Source organism: Osmerus eperlanus, chromosome 10 (assembly GCF_963692335.1).
Source record: "Osmerus eperlanus chromosome 10, fOsmEpe2.1, whole genome shotgun sequence".
NCBI classification, from domain to species: domain Eukaryota; kingdom Metazoa; phylum Chordata; class Actinopteri; order Osmeriformes; family Osmeridae; genus Osmerus; species Osmerus eperlanus.
In genome coordinates this window covers 11,921,879-11,939,849 of record NC_085027.1, presented here as the reverse complement: position 1 = coordinate 11,939,849, position 17,971 = coordinate 11,921,879, and the positions used below count along the sequence as shown (strand labels likewise).

Here is a 17,971-nt window from a genome sequence, read left to right as displayed (position 1 = left end):
GGGGTGATGAGCAGAGAGAGATGGTGGGGGTGAGGGGTGATGAGCAGAGAGAGATGGTGGGGGTGAGGGGTGATGAGCAGAGAGAGATGGTGGGGGTGAGGGGTGATGAGCAGAGAGAGATGGTGGGGGTGAGGGGTGAGGAGGAGAGAGAGATGGTGGGGGTGAGGGGTGATGAGCAGAGAGAGATGGTGGGGGTGAGGGGTGAGGAGGAGATTGTGTTCCGGAGGTCTAGGTCTGAGAGTGAACCTGACGTGGTAAATGGGAGGATGGTGGGTAGAAGTGTGAGAGGGTGGGACACAGAGGACATTAAAAAGGACTTCTTTCATTCCCAGGGTGGGACTGACAACACCAGCTACCCACCCTGTTGGGCAAACAGAAATGTACCCTGATGTTATTATTCCTATGACTCAAATCCTATTTACACCCATGTTGCTGCTTCAGAAACACTGACTCCACTGAGACTCAGGCAGAAGGTGAAAGGCACTTTTGTTTGTCTTTACCTGGAATGTTCGGGTGTCGACCCTTCTGGAATGAGACTGAGGTGACTGATTTTTGTTGTGTCTCAGGTCTGTTGGTTAAATATGACCGCTTGGTGGATGTTGCAATGTAGCTGTACTTGTATGTGTTGCAAATAGCAAATCAACCTAAAACCTCTTTAGAAGGTAGCATAAGATGTGACAACTTCAAACACATCTCAATTATATAATGGGTTGCAATATACACCTTATTTCAGAGAAACTAGATTCTGGTGTAGTCTAAATATTTTCTAAACTCAGAGCACATGTACACAGCACACTGCAGCCAGTAACAATTAGTATCTTTATTTGGAATTCCTTGATATGTTTTGGGAATACAGACATTTATGCACAAACTGTTCATTTTATGCACATCCGGATACATTCTACAGAGCTACTGATGGGAACACCATACCTTGAAATGAGGCTTTTTGCAGGAGTGCCTTAAACCAGAGATTAGATTTCAGTGCCATATCTGAACATTTCTGTTTGACCGTTTGCATCTTGACTATAGATTCGGAGTACACCACATATTGCTTTAGTAACAGAGTATCAGTGTATCTCTCCTGTTGTACCAGAGTCCAACAAGAGGCCTGGCAGTACTATGATCCATATTCTATTGCTGTTCTGAGGGGAGTGAAGTTTGAAGTAGATCTGTTTCTATTAAAGTCTCGTGGTGATTTCTTGAATAGAAGTTCTCTCATTCTAATATTCCTATACAGCAGGTGACACATAGTCTGCAGGAGGCACAGCCTCCAAAATACACACGAGGCAAAACAAGTGCATGGGTTTAGCAATGACAACTGGAGGACTAGAAGCAATTCGCACTGCGATGGTTACAAAGGTATCCTAGGCCTTTCCTCTGAGATAATATGAGACAACAATGAAATAGATTATAGTTACTTAATGAAAGCTTGTTGAGGCACACCTGTCCAACCGACATGCTATGCACTGCACAGCCAGGTAAAAGAAGCTGGCGACATTACAGAACACAAAAACGACACGCTGCAACGTTTTCGAGGTCAGTGCTAATTCAACTTCAGCCTCTTCAGAAAATGAATACAATACAGTTTCACACCTGACTGAAATTGAAATACACTGACTCGAGTCCTGTTCTAATAATCCTACTTCAGCTTTGATATCCAGGCTCTCTGATCTTTGCCTGAACTCTCTGGAGCAGGATCCTCCTGTGTGACATTGGCAGGCTCAGTACACTGCAGGATGAAGCCTACTCAGGGTGCAAGGCTTACTGTACTGCCTCTGCTAGGTGAATGAATAAATTAATGGACGTGTATTCACATTGCTTGCTCTGTTCTTCCAAACTGATTTTTATGTATGTGGTGAAGACACTATAGAAGGGTGCATGTTGATTTTCATTTTCTTTCTCTTTGATTAAATAAATTAAAATGTTTTTTTCTTTAGGGCAGTTTTCTCCAAAATGAAATTTTGCCAGGTGTTTTCATACATCCTAAAGCAGCTTGTCAGAAGTGGACTAAAGAGTGGGCTAAGTCACTAAATCCTAAATGAGTCAGACATTTGTATCTTCAAAGCCACTTTTCAAGATCTGAAAACATCCAACAAGCTTTGACTTTAGGATCCCTTGAACATTCACACACTTCTCAGAACAGGACTTCAGGTACCTTCCTGTACTTCCTGTCAGTTGGAGGAGCTGCTCTGTTATAGGCTTCACTGTCTCAGTTCTGCTGCACCAGACATGGCTGGAGAACATCCACCAGCCAATGCAGTGCTCCTCCCATAGTGACTACCAAGACAGCTTCTGTCACACTCTCAGACTGTCTGAACATGGATCTAACTCAGCCCATCCAGACCAAGTGCAATATGGACCACTGGTGTGACTTTTCCTTGGAAAGTTCTGGACTTGATGTGAGAGAGACAGATGCTGCTGATGCAGTCACCACAGTTTCATCCAGTCTGGTTGGGGACATGGTAATGACATTCACCTCATCAACAGCATAACAATCCAACCGAAACTTGTAATTATATTACTGATAAAAACCAAACAATAATAAAAATAATCAAATATAATTATAACATTTCATAATCTTTGGGAACAAAAACACTTGATTTATCTGTTTTAAAATGATCACATTTTCAAAAAAACACAAACATGGACTTCTCAAGCTTGCTTTGGTCTTTGCAGGAGGACACAGCGTACGTTAAACATGGCTTTTGTGTAGTGTACGTGTTCTTTTAAAATTGCTATCTAAAAACATGAACTCCTTGTCCCTCAGTCCATGCTTAATGAAGCTGCTTGCTGGCTGATTCTGATCGACTCCTGGTGGTTCTCCTCTGTATTCTGTTGCTGAATGCTACTGTTGTCGGGGGCACATACGAACACAATTTGAATCAACAAATTAATTAAATATGTATCTTTATGTCAATATACTGTATATATTAATGCAATTTTTCACTGGATGAAAATACAGTCCAATTGCTTTGGAGAAGACCATGGGGTACTCACAGTTGATACATTCCACCTGGGGTTTCTCCCACTGTCCGTCTGCCAAGCAGCGGACCACAGGCAGGTGACGCTGCATGAAGCCTGGGTTACACTGGTAGCGGATGATGGAGTTGACTGGGTACAGCTCCTTCCTGTTGCCAAACATCCTGGCATTCTCCACCACGGGCGGAGACCCACATGACACTGAGGGGGGAAGGAGACATCAGATGACATGGACTAAATCGTGGCTCGTCACTCTCATGGTTCCAAGATTACACAATGTATAGACAGTTGCCAGTAGTAAATCAGTCAACTATATTTGCAAAGAACTTACTTTTAAACAGTGTAAAAAAGTGCTTTACAACAATCAAATCAATATAAATCCTACTTTAGACAACATAACTCAGTAATTAATCAATGGCATAATCCCTTGCTGAGGCTACTGTTTCTCCAGGCTATATGCTTGAGCCTGACCACCCAGGCCTGTGTGTGCATACCTGGGCCAGCCTTGCAGGTGAAGGGCAAGTGGTAGTTGCAGGGGACATCATTCCACTGGCCGTTCTCATGCCATATCATCACAACACAGTCCTCTCCAGAGTTGAAGTAGTTGTCAGGCTGGTTCGGCCTCCAGTTCTCATATTGCTGCGAAGAGATCAAGACATCAGTGGTAGGAAGTCACAATATAATTAAAAAGTGGTATGTCATAGCACAGGTAACCTGTCTTCTATGTGTTTGACTCACCAGAGGGGTTCCATCTGTCCAGCGGAAATCATTCTCCATTGTCATGTCATTCAGGCCGATCCACTGGTAGTCCTGAGCATTAGCTGGATGCATGGGACAAAAAGAACGAGAATATGCTCTCTTACAACCACTTCTCTCTCTGTGTCTCCCTCTCTCACATACATGAATACAAAGCAACACTCACAGTTGACAAAGTGCTGTTCCTCAGGGGTGATGATGCTGACCAGGTGTGCATTGAGGTCCCTGCATCGCTGTTCTGCCTCTGGCCAGGTCTCCCTCTCAGAGAAGTGCAGGTAACAGTTCCCCTGAAACTTAGTCCATCCCTCCTCACAGTGCTGCTCATCTGGAGCAGCAACACAACAGGGGAGCAGTGAGACAGAGCGGACCACACCTGGAAGGATGTCAGCTTGAAACCCGACGAAAACACTTTTAGAATAGACTTAGAACACAATAGAACGCCTGATTAGAACACAAAAATCACATGATGCTGTCAACCTTAAGGGAATAAGGAACAGCTGCATCCACTTTCTGACTATAATTGGAATCATGGTGATTGAGCTTTTAAACAATGTTGACAAGAAGAAATGGCAGATTTAAATATTTCCAATATGAAGTCCCTCAAGACAACATCCTGTAGATGCATATTTGATATGAGCTCATCTTAGTAGGTGACTTTCAGGGGAACAAATGACCAGTTTACTTTTTGAATTTCCACTGTTTTGCTCTACTGAAATGTTCAAGGGATTCATTCATTCCACCACCACACCCTTATGACTTCACAATTTCAGTAAACGGCTACTTAAACTACACTGCACGAGGAGGAGCAATGAAAAAACACCTCTATACGTCACCACCAAACCATAGCTTCTCCAGTGGTGTATAGTATTTAGTGGTGACGCATGCTGTCGATGGTTCCCCTCCTCCCTGTGCCATCTCCCACCCATGTACAGTCTCACAGCTCATGATAGTAGGCACACAGGAAGTCCTGCCTCTGTATCAAATAGCCTACACTGCTGACCTCCTCCCCTCACAGACTGAGCAAGGTCGCCCTCAGACACTGATCTATGTCATTTAGGACTTTTCCCTCCAAATTCTATAAATGAGGATTCGGGGGAAGGTAATGATGTTCGATCTGATCCTGAAGACAATAGGACTGACTGAGTTCCTAGACACCCACACAACCAAACCAAACACCTTGACGCTTTCCCATGATGCAGGCTGCCAAAGGGGGGTTTTGCATCAATGTTGTTCCTGTTGTTTTTGAGAGTCTGCTGTTAGTGTTTATTAGCTGAAGCCGACCTCATACCGATCTCACAGCGGTCCCCTCCGTAGCTGGGCAGGCATAAGCATTTGTAAGAGTCCACAATTTCCACACAGGTTGCTCCATTGTCGCAAGGGTTGGAATGGCACACATCAACCTCTGTAAGAAAGGGGTGGGGGGTGAGACTGGTGTCTCGGGGACAGGCTGGGGGGTAGCAGGACAGTTTGAGGGGTGGCAGGTCTGGGGGTCAGGGGGTCTGGGGCCAGAGGGGGTGGGGGGTGGCAGACTGTACAACTCATGGAATCTGAAAACTCAGAGCTGCTGCAACATTGTGATCCAGACTTCAACCTTGACTGTGCTTTTAAGATGACTGAAGATGAGTGTTTGAGAGGTAACGCTTGGGATAAAGGATGCCAAAATGTGTCAAACATATTCATAAACCATACAGAGTATGGCATGGTCACATTTAAAGCAAGGCTAAGTCTGAATAAGCATTATGTTTGGGCAGCAGATCATGTTCAGATTCATGTAGAGGCAGAACAGAAGTACCAAAATGTACCCAGGAGTTAGCAGACATGCAGCAGAAGAAGGCTCTCTGGAACAATGTGGCGTAGCGGAGCAAAAACAACACAGGATGGACAGACAGTCACCATAAATGAGCGTGATAGACACAAAGGTCCTGAACCTCCAGGGAAAGGCCTCCACAAACACACACATGCCAACCAACGGTGACGCAGTCTGACGCACAAGTGAGGGCCCAAACCAGACGCAGGCAACATGAACCCAGGACAAAACAAGACACATTACGCAAAACATACACCATGAAGACAGAGGAGGGGAACAAAAATCATTGTTAGTACGAATGTCACTTGCAAATATATGAACTGCACAAAAGTCTAACTTTACACCTGACTGTAATGTGTATGGAAACCATGCAAAGGGTACTGTGATTAGAAAAACATTAAGAAATGTTACTGTGCTTGCAAAAGATGTATTATGTTTACAGTCAATTACGGAACATTCTGAGATCAGGAAAGGGGGAATAATGTTTCTCCATCAGGAGGACTTACCATACTGGCACCCCACTCCTCCCAGCCCAGGAGGACAGTGGCACAGACCCACCCCATCCTGTACTGAGCATGACCCAGCACCACACGGGTTGGGGTCACATGGGTTTGGATCAACTAAGGATGGTCAGACCAGGACATGAATCAATAATTACTCAGTTAGAATGATTGACTTTGTACCCTAATTTTTGTATTTCTATGAAGAAGTTTCACATGGAAACTGACGGAAAAGAGATCTCACCCAGGACTGACGCGGGTTCTTCCATCACAGCAGGAGTCGGCAAGGAGACAGCAGAGGCTGTCGTGGCAGCAGCAGCTAGACCTGCAGGAGCCAGGACAGGGCTGAAGGTCACATAGACCTGCCCATAGTTCTCCACCAGCTCAGCTCCAGCCAAGGCCTCTTCTGGTCCTACTGTGCCCCCAGTCAGTGCCTTGTCATCGGAAGTGGAGGACAGCGTCACCAGGGGGATGTCTCCAGAGTGAGCCCCAGAGTAGACTCCGCTGGCTGGGGTTGGGTAGGTCTCCCCGCTGCCTGAATGAAAGTTGTTGCTGGTGCTTCCCTCCCCACTGATTTCCACGGGCCCCTTCCCCAGCTCCATGGAGACCGATGTCCTGGTGGACACCTCAGTCAGGACATCACCGGTTGTGAAGATAATGATTTCTTCCTCTCCGCTGGCAGAGGAGCCAGATCCAAAGATCCCTGATGCGGCCCCGGAGGGGAGGCCTGAAGCTCCAGACCCAGACCCTCCACTCCCTCCTCCAGAACCATAATGTAAGAACCCAGATGCCTCCTGCTCTCCTGAGGATGACCCTGTGAGGTCGGTGAACCCTGACCCCAAGAAGGTCACCCCTGAGAAGAACCCTGAGCCACTCCCGGAGGATGAGCCACTGAGGTCAGCGCTCGCCATCCCGCCGGACCCCGAGATGTCCCCAGAGCTGTCCCCAGAGCCGCTGAACTCCAGGCCGCCCTTCCCTAGCTCCTTCTCCCTGCCAGTTTGTGAGGTGGACACCTCCAACAGTTGACCATCGATCAGCATGATCACAGTATCTCCACTGCCTGATTCATCCCCGGACAAGCCACTGGTTCCTGAGGGATAGACCCCAGATGGAAAACCACTGTATCCAGAAAACTCCGCAATGGCACTTGAGCCGGATCCAGAAGACATTCCGGAAAACTCCCCTGAGCTGCCTGAGATGAGGCCAGAGCCACTGCCGGATCCCCACAGGTAACCACTGCCACTGATCATCCCTGAGCCTATCCCAGAGGGGAAGGTCAGGATCCCAGTGCTTCCTTCCCCTGCCTCCTGAGGGCCAGCAGATCCAGAGCCCTCCCCAGACAGGACAGCACCGCCTCCTGAGAGAACCACGTCTATCACAGAACCGTCTCCGCTGAGCCCGGAACCAGACAGCTCTCCGCTGAGCCCGGAACCAGACAGCTCTCCGGTGAGCCCTGAACCAGACAGCTCTCCGCTGAGCCCGGAACCAGACAGCTCTCCGCTGAGCCCGGAACCAGACAGCTCTCCGCTGGTCAGGCCAGACGCTCCACTGGGAATGTCAGACCTCCCACTGCCAGAGGAGTCACCAGAACCGGACATGTCTCCAGACCCGGTCAGAACACCAGAATGGTCCCCTGATAAATCTCCAGAATGATCGCCTGAAGATCCACTGGCACCAGATGCCCCAGAACCAGAACCGAACTGCTCTACAGAGATGGGAGGAGCGATGGAGGGGAGGACTACAGAGAAACATAGAGAGAAACACAAAAAGGAAGACAAACATTAGAATAACTGCATGTTAGGGTATTATTGTGATCTAGTCATGAGAAAGAGAGCTAATCTTACATACCTGGTCTCAGTAAATCAGTTGTTGATGTACGGTTAATCAGAGCTTCTTCTATTTCTGTGATGTTCATTCCAGTTTCATTGGCCAGAAGTAAGATGTCCACTGTGGGAGGTGAAGTTAGACCAGATTAAAGATGACATCTTTGAATCAGATGAATCAGAGCATATCGAGTTTAATGTCAGTTTGCTGTTTACCTCTGAAACAGTAGGCATCATATCTGGCATCCAGAGCTGGGTAGGCAGTCTGGTTGGGATGGGCATAGACTGTGTGTACCCCAGCCCTCCCTGCACCACACTGGGCCCGGGGCTTATTGATGGAGTAGCGGACGCTATGGTCCAGGAGCCAGCCAGCACGGCACTTGTCGAAGCCCAGCCTCCAGGCAGCGTAGAGCTCTCCAGTGGAGGCCAGAGAGGCGTTCTGCTCCTGGCAGTGGGCCAGGGCCTCGTCGTAGGTAAAACCATCACCAGACCCTGCATGGAACACCTCACCTGTAGAGAGGAGGGAGGAAGAGAGAGAATGGTGAGAAAGTTGGGAAGGATAGGAAGGAAAGGGTGAGAATCGTGAACAAGAGGAAACTACCACCAACATCAGATCTTTACTTACCCTTGAGCTTATCGATGTAGCAGTACGCATCGTATCGCTCATCTGCGGGCCTCAGGCCATAAGACCTCACGCCCGGCAGGTGCTCCAGGTCTCCAGCACACTTCTCCCTCGGAGACACGATGGGATACCTCCAGGGAGAAGACACGAAAGGATTGGAACAATAGTTTGAATAGCGATCATTTATTATGATCTAACATTTATTTTTGGCAGGTTAGCTGAGTACATATTGTTTTTCTCAACAACACAGGCATGAAACGTCCCGTTCAGTTTCACTCCAGCATTACCTGACAGTCTGATCCAGCAGCCAACCAGCATCACACTGGTGGTACCCTGCCTGGTAGGCTGCCTGCAGCTGCTCTGGGGTTGCGATGGAGGCTCCGACACTCTGACACGCCCGCTGGGCCTCCACAAAGGTGAAGGAGTAGCGTTTGGAGGCAGCGCGGTAGAGGAACACCACACCTAGACCCAAAGACAAGAACTTCACTCTCATCGCCAAGTTTCATTGTTGGTGGAGTTGAATAAATAACGCTTGACTATCAGCCTTGACCTGTAGGGGGCAGCACATAGCACGGCCCATTCTCTCTGCAGATCTCTGCCCCGACGTCTGGCCTGGCAGTGGCTCTCTCCACCTCCTCAGAGATGACCTCTGTGACGCTGGGGGGCTCCGGCAGGGGCAGCTCAGTGGTGTAGGCGAAGTCGGGACTAGTGGGCCTCTGAGTGACCAGTTCTCCCAGTGCCTCGCTTTCAGTGGTGGTCTTCTTGAGGAACACCCCGGGGCTCTCGGTTACCGTGGTGACAGTCAGCATGCCACTTCCTGAGCTGTCCTCATCTGGGGATTCTGGGATAGACAGGAAGGGATGCAGGAGTAAATGTTGGGTTATATTTATGTATTAGCTGCACTGTACAAGCAAGAGGGAGCTCTAAGATCCAGGTACTGTGTGTCTCTCCTGTGTATATAAAGGTCCAGTTTACATAACACTTTATACATGACATTGTCTGCTGTATGTCTACAACATTATTGTGCTATATCGTAGTGGGCCGTTACAATTATTAACCGACGTACTGCCTATGGCATGTCATTTATCCATGAAAGGCGACTGTGTTTCCAGGATTTATGGACCATACCTGTGAAGCAGAAGGCATCATATCGAGACTCTGGCTTGGGGTATCCTGTCTGGTTGGAATGCAGGTACACGGTCCTCACGCCCAGCAGTCCGCCTCCGCACTGCGCCCGGGCGATGTTGATAGGGTAGCGGACGCTTCTGTCCCCCAGCCAGCCTGCGTTGCAGACATCCAAACCAGCCTGCCATGCCAGGTAGAGCTGGCCGGTCGTGGCCAACTGGGCATCCAGATTTGAACACTGCTCCTCAGCCTCAGCGTAGGTGAATTTAGCCACAGACCCAGAGTAGAACACCCTGCCTGGGTTAGAAGAGGGGGTTGGCTTATCCATACATTGTACCATAATTCAGCATTTCAAATGAATGAATGTCTAACTAACACATGCAGGTTGAAAGGGTGTACCTGTCATCTTCTCAGCGAAACAGTACACGTCATAGGTCTCGTTGACATCTCTTACTCCGTAGGTCCTCACCCCCGGTAACTCCTCTTTATCACCGTAGCAGTTCCGTCGAGGGTCATGGATGGGGTACCTATCATTCATAAAAATAGCTATTACTATCTACAATAAGCCACACATAAATGTGTTATAAAATGTCCTAGGGATAGATACCGTTTATGGAATTGAACTGTTGTTATCATCTCCTATGAAACAGAATCAATAAATATAAAAAATACTATGAAAAATGAGATCATAAATGGTCAGCCATTGGTTTAGGAGCATGAAGGCTTTCCTTGTGAGAGTGTCAAATACAGCAGGTGAGATCAGAGCAAAGCAGACTCTGCTAGGTTTGGCAAAGTATGCAGGGATGGAAACAGGACAAAGGACAGGCTGTGAACCTGAAGGAACTGACACACTCTGGGGCTCAGAGAGGCTGGCGTCTGTATTCAGACAGCACAAACAGTGACATTACACAAAATACTTCCATACATCATCCAACTACATCATGTTCTATTCATAACCTTGTCAGGAGGGAAAACATTAAGCCAAAAAATGTGAACTGTGATATTCATTCCCTTCAGGGCAGTTGGAGAGGAAGTCAGATTGACAGATGTTTTGATATCTATTGGTGCTGGTCTAACTTATCAGACTGACCTGACAGTCTGGTCAGAGAGCCAGCCTGCATCACACTGGTGAAAGCCATCATCGTAGGCAGCCTGCAGCTGTTCAGGGGAGGCAATGACAGCACTGTTCTGAATACATGCTGCCTTCGCCTTCTCAAAGGTCAGAGAGTAGCGGGTAGTGATAGCACGATAGTGGAACACAATGCCTGAGAAAAGGGGTGAGACATTTTTCAAATTGTGATATTTTATCTTCATATCTTCAGTCCTTCATTATTATTCTTATTATAATCATTGTTATCATTTATATCCACGTTATTTTAAGGAAATGAGAGTGTGTTTATGTGTAAAACTAGATAGGTGTTTATTTTCAGTATCACCCTACCTTGGACCTGAACTTGGACTGTGTCATGGCTGTCCTCGATGCCATGCTGGACCTCACAGCGGTAGGCGCCCGAATCATTGGAGTGCAGCTCTGTGATCTTAATGCTAGCGTCTGTGGGGGTCATTGGGTATCCCACCATGTGAACCCTGTCCAGGTACTTGTCCTCTACCTGTATTTTTCCTTCCATAGCGACCAGGATGACTGACACCTTGTCTTTGGTGACGTGGCTCCATTTTATGCGGTGGGAGAGGGGGGCTATGGTGGGGGCTCCCGGGTCATTGACCGTGTGGTCCTGGTGGAGGGGGGGGGATGGGGGGGGGTGTGTGTGAAGAACACGATCAGGCATCTTAATAATTAAATGACTGCATATAAAATAAATATTGCCAATGTCTAACTGAAGACTGTAGTATTGGTGTGAGGCTGTACCTGGAAGTAGCAGGGAAGCACCAAGGTGCTGCCCAGTAGAGGGCGCTGTGGGCGTTCCAGAGGGATGCTGACACTCAGAACATCCTCAGGGTCTGTCAACAGAGGCAGCCCCCCACACACATGAACACATGATAATAGTCTCATATATTGTGCTGTGTAATATTACATGGGGACACATAAACAGTAATACATGCAGCGTATATACAACAGGATCAAATAACATACTTATTTAGTGTCAAACACAGTCACACTTACCTAGGAATGAGTGCTCTTCATATGAAAATGATGGTAGGTCGAATGTTGCTGAGCCAACGTGCAGACACACAGATAATAGTAATATCCACTTGTTCATATTTCCCCTAAATTGTGTGATAAAATAATTACTTCTCAGATCAGCATCAGAAACCACTATTAAACAACTTTATGTAGAGGCCAAAATTGAGAAGCTTTCCACTTTTAAATCCTTAATGATGTCATCCAATCCATTTGCCTTAAAGTAGTTTCCTACACTTAAAGTACAGCTTTCCAATACCCCCCCATAATTCATAAATAACACCCAGACTAACACAGTAGATGATTATTCATTATGTTAATATAAGGAATGAACAGAACACTATTTTGAGTTATTAGATATAATATTGTATCGTTTTATAGTTCATTAGATAGCATGCATTATTTAAAGTTCATCATTTATAGGAATGAAAATAGAACAGATAAAATTGTATAGTTTTGCTGATGGAACAAAACCAGTAAATGACCAGTGCAAGTTGCCAAACACTAGTCCTTACGAATCCCAAATTATTCTCAGACTGGTGGTCACACCCACTTAACGGAACAGAGCACAACATGTTTTCCAGTCTAATCTTAACATACATTGTACAGAACGTACTAAATTGAACTAGGGTTATTATGCTAACAGAAAAATTAACAGAGAATATGGCTAAAATAAGAAAACTGATATTTTAACATGCCTAGTTTCAAGACAGTAAACTTTAGATTGATGAGTAAGTCTTCTCTGACAGGAGAGCAGAGAGCAGAATTTTCCTCAAACAGCTCCTATGCTGTCCTGTAATAACCTCTGAGGTGAGCCAAGGGCCTGGCTGTGTATGGGGATGCCACTCTGGCAGTGGACATGCATTCAACAGCTCCCTGCAACTGAACAGCCACATGGTAATACACATGTGGAGAAGTTCTACAACACTATGATGACACAGTAGACCTTTTGGCCCCCAAAGTGGATGATGGGTGGGGTAGTGGGTAACGACAACTTTTGATTTCATCTCTTATGGCGGGTCCCTTAAAAACAAAAAAAACTGGTTTAACCTCTTTTCAGGCAGACATTGATTTCTTTCAATGTCTTGTTTCATTAAGTGACAGTTCCTTTAGCAGCCCGGCTATGTTAGAGCAGTGCTAGTGGCTACTTGAGCACAGTGTATCCATTCAGTCAGTGTGGTGTGGTGGATTCCCATTGAGGTTCAGGCCCATAAGACCAGCTCTGTTCTCCAGAAGTTGGTATTACAGGAGCTCTGACGACATTAAGGCCAATGTAAACACCAGTGTATTCCAGAGGAGGCACTTTCCATCCAACATTAGACCAAAGGCAGCTGAACACTATTCACATTCAGATACAGAAGTTAGTGCCCAAGACATGGGAGCAGCTAAGGTCTACTGTACCTGAGATCCTACTGGCTAGGACTGATACACAGACAAGATTTCTTATTCAACAACACTTCTGTGAAAGTAACATTTTACTCATCCTATAATACAAATATTGAGTCTATTAATTATTTTTAATATGCTAATACCCTATTGTATTAAAAGTATTAAATCCTGAATTAAATCCAGTATTATTCAGTTGCTCTGTATGGATGTAGTCCAGGTTATATAGCCCCTGTCATAAAAAAAAGCTACTTATACTAAGATACTTATGCAGGCTACTCTGTAGAAGTGGCATCATTTGAACAGAAATTGTATGCATTTATAATGCAAGAGCTAGATGTTACAACTGGATTAGATTACTGAAAAGAGTCACACAGCAGGACAAATAAGGAAAAAGATGCAGGAGTCTCTGTCACTCAGGCAACAATAGAAATGTAGCTTCCCATATGCAGACAAATTAGTTGGGTCAGATACTTAAACAGTTTGATTAAGCCGTACGACAAATACAACAAATTAATTAGGAGTTGCTAGAGTGTAAAACGTGAGAATGTGTGTAAATGTGTAGACTATTGGTTAAGATCCTACCTGAAAATGTAACAGTCCCGTGATACGTCCGCTCACAGAAGACCTACACCTGCCGAAAAGGAAAATTAAATCGCTTCGGATAAATGATATGGTTCGTGCTTAAAGATTCTTATAGGGGTTTCTTTTGCGAATGTTAATCGACGAGTCAGTAGTTTTATATCCCGGTCAACAGGTGACAGCTGTCAGGTAGAGCGTTGCTCCACTCGCGCGTGGTGAGCAAAAAAGAGTCAATTGACGAAGGGGGAGCAAGTTTAACTGTCGGGGTCGCAGGGGGAGAGGAGAGCTCAGATGTAAGGGGAGGGATGATGGAGCAGAAGTGTGTATAACGTACCTTTTACACTATGTACCAACCTTTTGGGAGTGAAATTAGTAATGGTTCACTTTCACTGTAGGTAATTATTATAGCCCTGTTTGTGATTTTTTCTACGACTTGTAGTACAGCACCGTTGGAGCCAAGGCCATAAAGGAAGACTTGTATGGAACCCTCAACAGATGGAGCTGACATGACAAATTATATTGACAGCCCAAGTGGCAACCAATCCTTAACATATGGACAAAAATGTTTTCCTTTGGGCATAAGTGCTTTACTTAAAAATGTGTAAATAAGATAGTTAAATTTTGTATTACTTAAGAAACACACAGGCCATGGGTGTGACGGGAACATATATAATAAATGTTGCCCCAACAATTCATAACCAAATTGTTTTGTAGCATTCTTACATAATTACAGTGTGTGTCCCATTGTGTATTATAATTTAAATGGAGGCACTTCTCTCTCTGGAACTTCTCTAGGATTATTTTTAACAAAGCACCAATTTCCTTTTTCACACTTCTCATTACATCATTTTCAGGCATCCAAGTGATGATAAGAGGGTGTGAAAATATTGTTTTACCCCCCCCCCACCCCAAACCCCCCTGCCTCTGTTTCCATCAAAGTAAGGAGAAAAACTCCAACCGAACCAGGAGGTTGGTAGACAGACCCCTTCTGTTAGAGAGCAGACCTTCTCTTACAGCACCATTGAGTGCTCAGGGGACAGGAAATAGCAACATGTGCAATTACAAAAAATTACACACATAAAAAAAGAGAGGTGTAACCAAAGAGGTCCACTGGTCTGGTAATAGACCTTCAGTTGGAGTTTAAGTAGGAGGTTTTTCTAACCCTTCAAGTTTAAGAATTCTCTTGGGTGTATGAGAATAATTTGGTTACCAACACATGTCCTGCATGCAAAGTTTACTGCAGCATCCACTACCCACACAAATTAGACAGACCAGTACCCCATTTTGAGTGCATTAAGTAATCATGGCCATGATTCAGTTCAGCAACAGAAGTCGAGGACCATCTGCAACTGTATCTGTATGTTTTTTCTATCCCAGAATGAAAGCAGCACTGAAAAGAAGGCAAAAGGATGTTGGAATGGAGGGAATGTTGAATGTGATAGGTTTGGGGAGAGGTGTTTTCGCTCAGGCTGTCTCACTGGATTTCAAACTGAATGGTGCAAAGTATCTGAGACTTCGACAGAGAGACTACAAAGGAGTGGTTCTTAATGCACACAGTGTGTCTGTGTATCTTAATTACCGATCCAAAGGATAGATTTAGTCACCAACATGTATCTCATTGTATACATACACAAAACTGACTCATAGAATGTATACCATTCTATGAGTCACTTTTTTGGGAGTTGGGCTTACATGGAACTGAAATGGAAAATCAGTAGTTATGTGGGGACATTCTAATGAATGATTTTACTGAAGGAAAGAACATGCTGAAGGACACCTCTTGAACACCCATTAGGCTAGTTACATCTTAGATATTGGTCATGCTCATGACCCATCGAGATAACTGAATGTAAAAAAAGTTTTTTTCATGTAAAATGTTGGATGTGTTAAAGTTTTTTTTTGCGTTACTCCAATGAGTCATCATTTTCTACAGTTTCTGTCACTATAAGAAAACAAGCTAAACAGCAGATAATGCTGATAGTGCTGACACAGACTGATTGATGTACATGACACCGTTTCAGATGAAGCCTCAGGGGACAGGTAGACATTTACCTTCATTCAGAGACCCTCTTTTCAGCACAAAGCCCACATTATTCAGAGGTACAGGTAGGTAGCCATGCTGAGCAGTCTTAGTTTGACTGGGTTTAACTGTCAGACATAGAGAAACATGGGGCTACATTGTTTTATTGACCAGTTTTCTCTTAACTCTCAAACTCTCTTTCTTTGCAAATGTCTTTGTTTTCTCTCTTTGTCCACCTCCCTGACTCTCTCCTCAACATCTATAACTTTGCTTTGCTTTTCTAGAAGACAATATTTGAAGGGAAACTTACCTATCTAAAATATAACTTTATATTATATTTACGTATGTGTCGAGCAAGTCTGCTTATGTGATCCTTTTTTTACTATTCCACAACTTATGGACAGGTATCTCATTCCAGTTCAGAATCAGAATCAAAATCTGAAATCAAGTTTAATCGCCAAGTAGTTTACACAACAAGGAATTGTATGTAACAAATTTACACTAAAATACTGTGTAATGTAACACATTTACAGTTACTGTGCATGTAAAAAAAAAAAATGTACGTGTATGTATATTTTATGTATATAATACATTCAATTGTATTGATACACACAATGATGCTGTCATGAGTCGTTTTGGTGAGTTGTGGCTTATCTTAGTTAAAGTCCTCACACTGGGCTGTCCAGTGGGAACTCAAGGCAAATATAATCCGTTTTTGGTTCAGCGGTGTGGAAAAGGCAGAGAGAGGAACTCAAGCTCTATTGGAAACTTGTTAGGAGTGCTTTTGTTGAGAGCCTGGCATGAGTGTGTTTGTTTTATTTCCTTTTGGAGCTGAATAGTGAACACTTTGTGAGCAGGTCTCCAAATGTACTGAAGCAGTGCTGAAAACCACTAGCATTAACTTCCTCTCAATCAAAACACATTTTTGTGCTGGTTCTTTCTCAGATACAGTAGTTTTTTTTATAGGATCCTGTTACTTTGTTTATTTTGTATGAGTTGAATTGTGCCTATCAGTGTACTGTTACAGAGCAATTTCCTGTTGGGGATCAATAAAGTATTACTCTCTGAGCAGAACCTGCCAGTCTCTTAGCAGAAGGTTGACTTTTTTAATGGGCTTGACCTCAATGAGATGAGTTCTCATCCTATAGTGGAAACAAGTCTTCAACTTGAAACACTGATACATTAAAAGATTTTTGCATTGAAAGCCCAGACATTAAACCTGCTCTGACACTGTATCATGTTTACATTGGAAAGCATAACTGCATATGTCCAAGGGAAGGAGGCAAGACTCTGCCTAAATGGCAGCATGATAAAGAGGAAAAGCAAATAACTGCATAAAGTGTTACTTCGAGAGAGTTAATTTTGGTCATTGGTTGTTGAAACATGCTGTTGGTTGGTTTCCAGGAATACTATGTAAACCGTACATAAAAATCTTTGTATTTGATTGGTCAATGAGTATACGATAATATTTAGTTCAGAATAGCGTAATATTAGAGCATCTATGATGTCATGACATGAAACAAATTTGTGTAAAGAGGTATGTGTGTCTATGTGTTTGTGCATGTGTCAATGTGAGCCTATCAGTGTGTGAAAGTGAATGTGCAAGCTGTTTTCTGATAGAACACTGTTACCTTATGCGAGAGCACAGACCAGACTTTCTTCTCTCTGAGTGGAGCTGAAAAACACAGCTGATAAAGGCCTGTGTCCCTCACCAACCAGAACACCACTAGCCCGCCCACCAACGCACTTTTACAAGCCCCTAGAATCGTTTAACCACTGCATTGCTCACATACCTGCCTCGGTGCTGCTGCACAGCCCACGTGCACTCATCCTCTCAAAGAAGCCTTGTAAGTTTGTTTTTATTATGTCCAACATCAAAACACATAAATCAAGATGAAAAGGTCCATGCTCACAGGCAGGATTCCTTTACGCCTCCCTGTAAAATAGATAACCTCCCGTGAAGACTAAAAGGTTTAATTAATGACTTGACTGTTTATTATGATTTCCTCACTTACAACAATTTACATCAACCCACCGACTGCACAAGATTTTGGAGACCACAGAGGTCTCTTTGTGTTTGAGGTGTTACATGCTTCCATGGAGTTGATTGACCATGATGGATGGGCTTTGATCACATCATAAGGGCCTGTGTTCGAGACATCAGGGCCCCACACATCCCCTGTACAGGAACCCACTGGTCTCGATGACATGCGGAAGCTTTCCTCTGGGGT

The 17,971-nt window shown here is 44.7% G+C and overlaps 1 protein-coding gene across 3 annotated transcripts; it reads right to left on the bottom strand.

Moving 5' to 3' along the window:
- Nucleotides 1-800: 800 nt before the first annotated feature.
- On the bottom strand, nt 801-13,984 carry LOC134028066 (aggrecan core protein-like). Of its 3 annotated transcripts, none has more exons than XM_062471393.1 (20): nt 13,724-13,984; nt 11,735-11,838; nt 11,480-11,571; nt 11,054-11,345; nt 10,703-10,877; nt 10,012-10,139; nt 9,616-9,909; nt 9,038-9,328; nt 8,775-8,949; nt 8,491-8,618; nt 8,082-8,375; nt 7,891-7,989; nt 6,287-7,780; nt 6,049-6,162; nt 5,024-5,137; nt 3,902-4,060; nt 3,718-3,800; nt 3,474-3,618; nt 2,998-3,180; nt 801-2,845 (listed from the first exon to the last, which is right to left on the bottom strand). In XM_062471393.1, exons 2-20 carry the CDS (start codon nt 11,829-11,831, stop codon nt 2,775-2,777), a joined length of 4,428 nt encoding a protein of 1,475 aa, XP_062327377.1. In that variant the 5' UTR covers nt 11,832-11,838; nt 13,724-13,984; the 3' UTR covers nt 801-2,774. The 3 variants fall into 3 exon arrangements, with proteins under 3 accessions (XP_062327377.1, XP_062327376.1, XP_062327378.1); XM_062471392.1 differs by having other exon boundaries at nt 801-2,848; nt 13,724-13,982; XM_062471394.1 differs by lacking the exon at nt 5,024-5,137 and having other exon boundaries at nt 801-2,848; nt 13,724-13,982.
- Between the last annotated feature and the right edge of the window lie 3,987 nt (nt 13,985-17,971).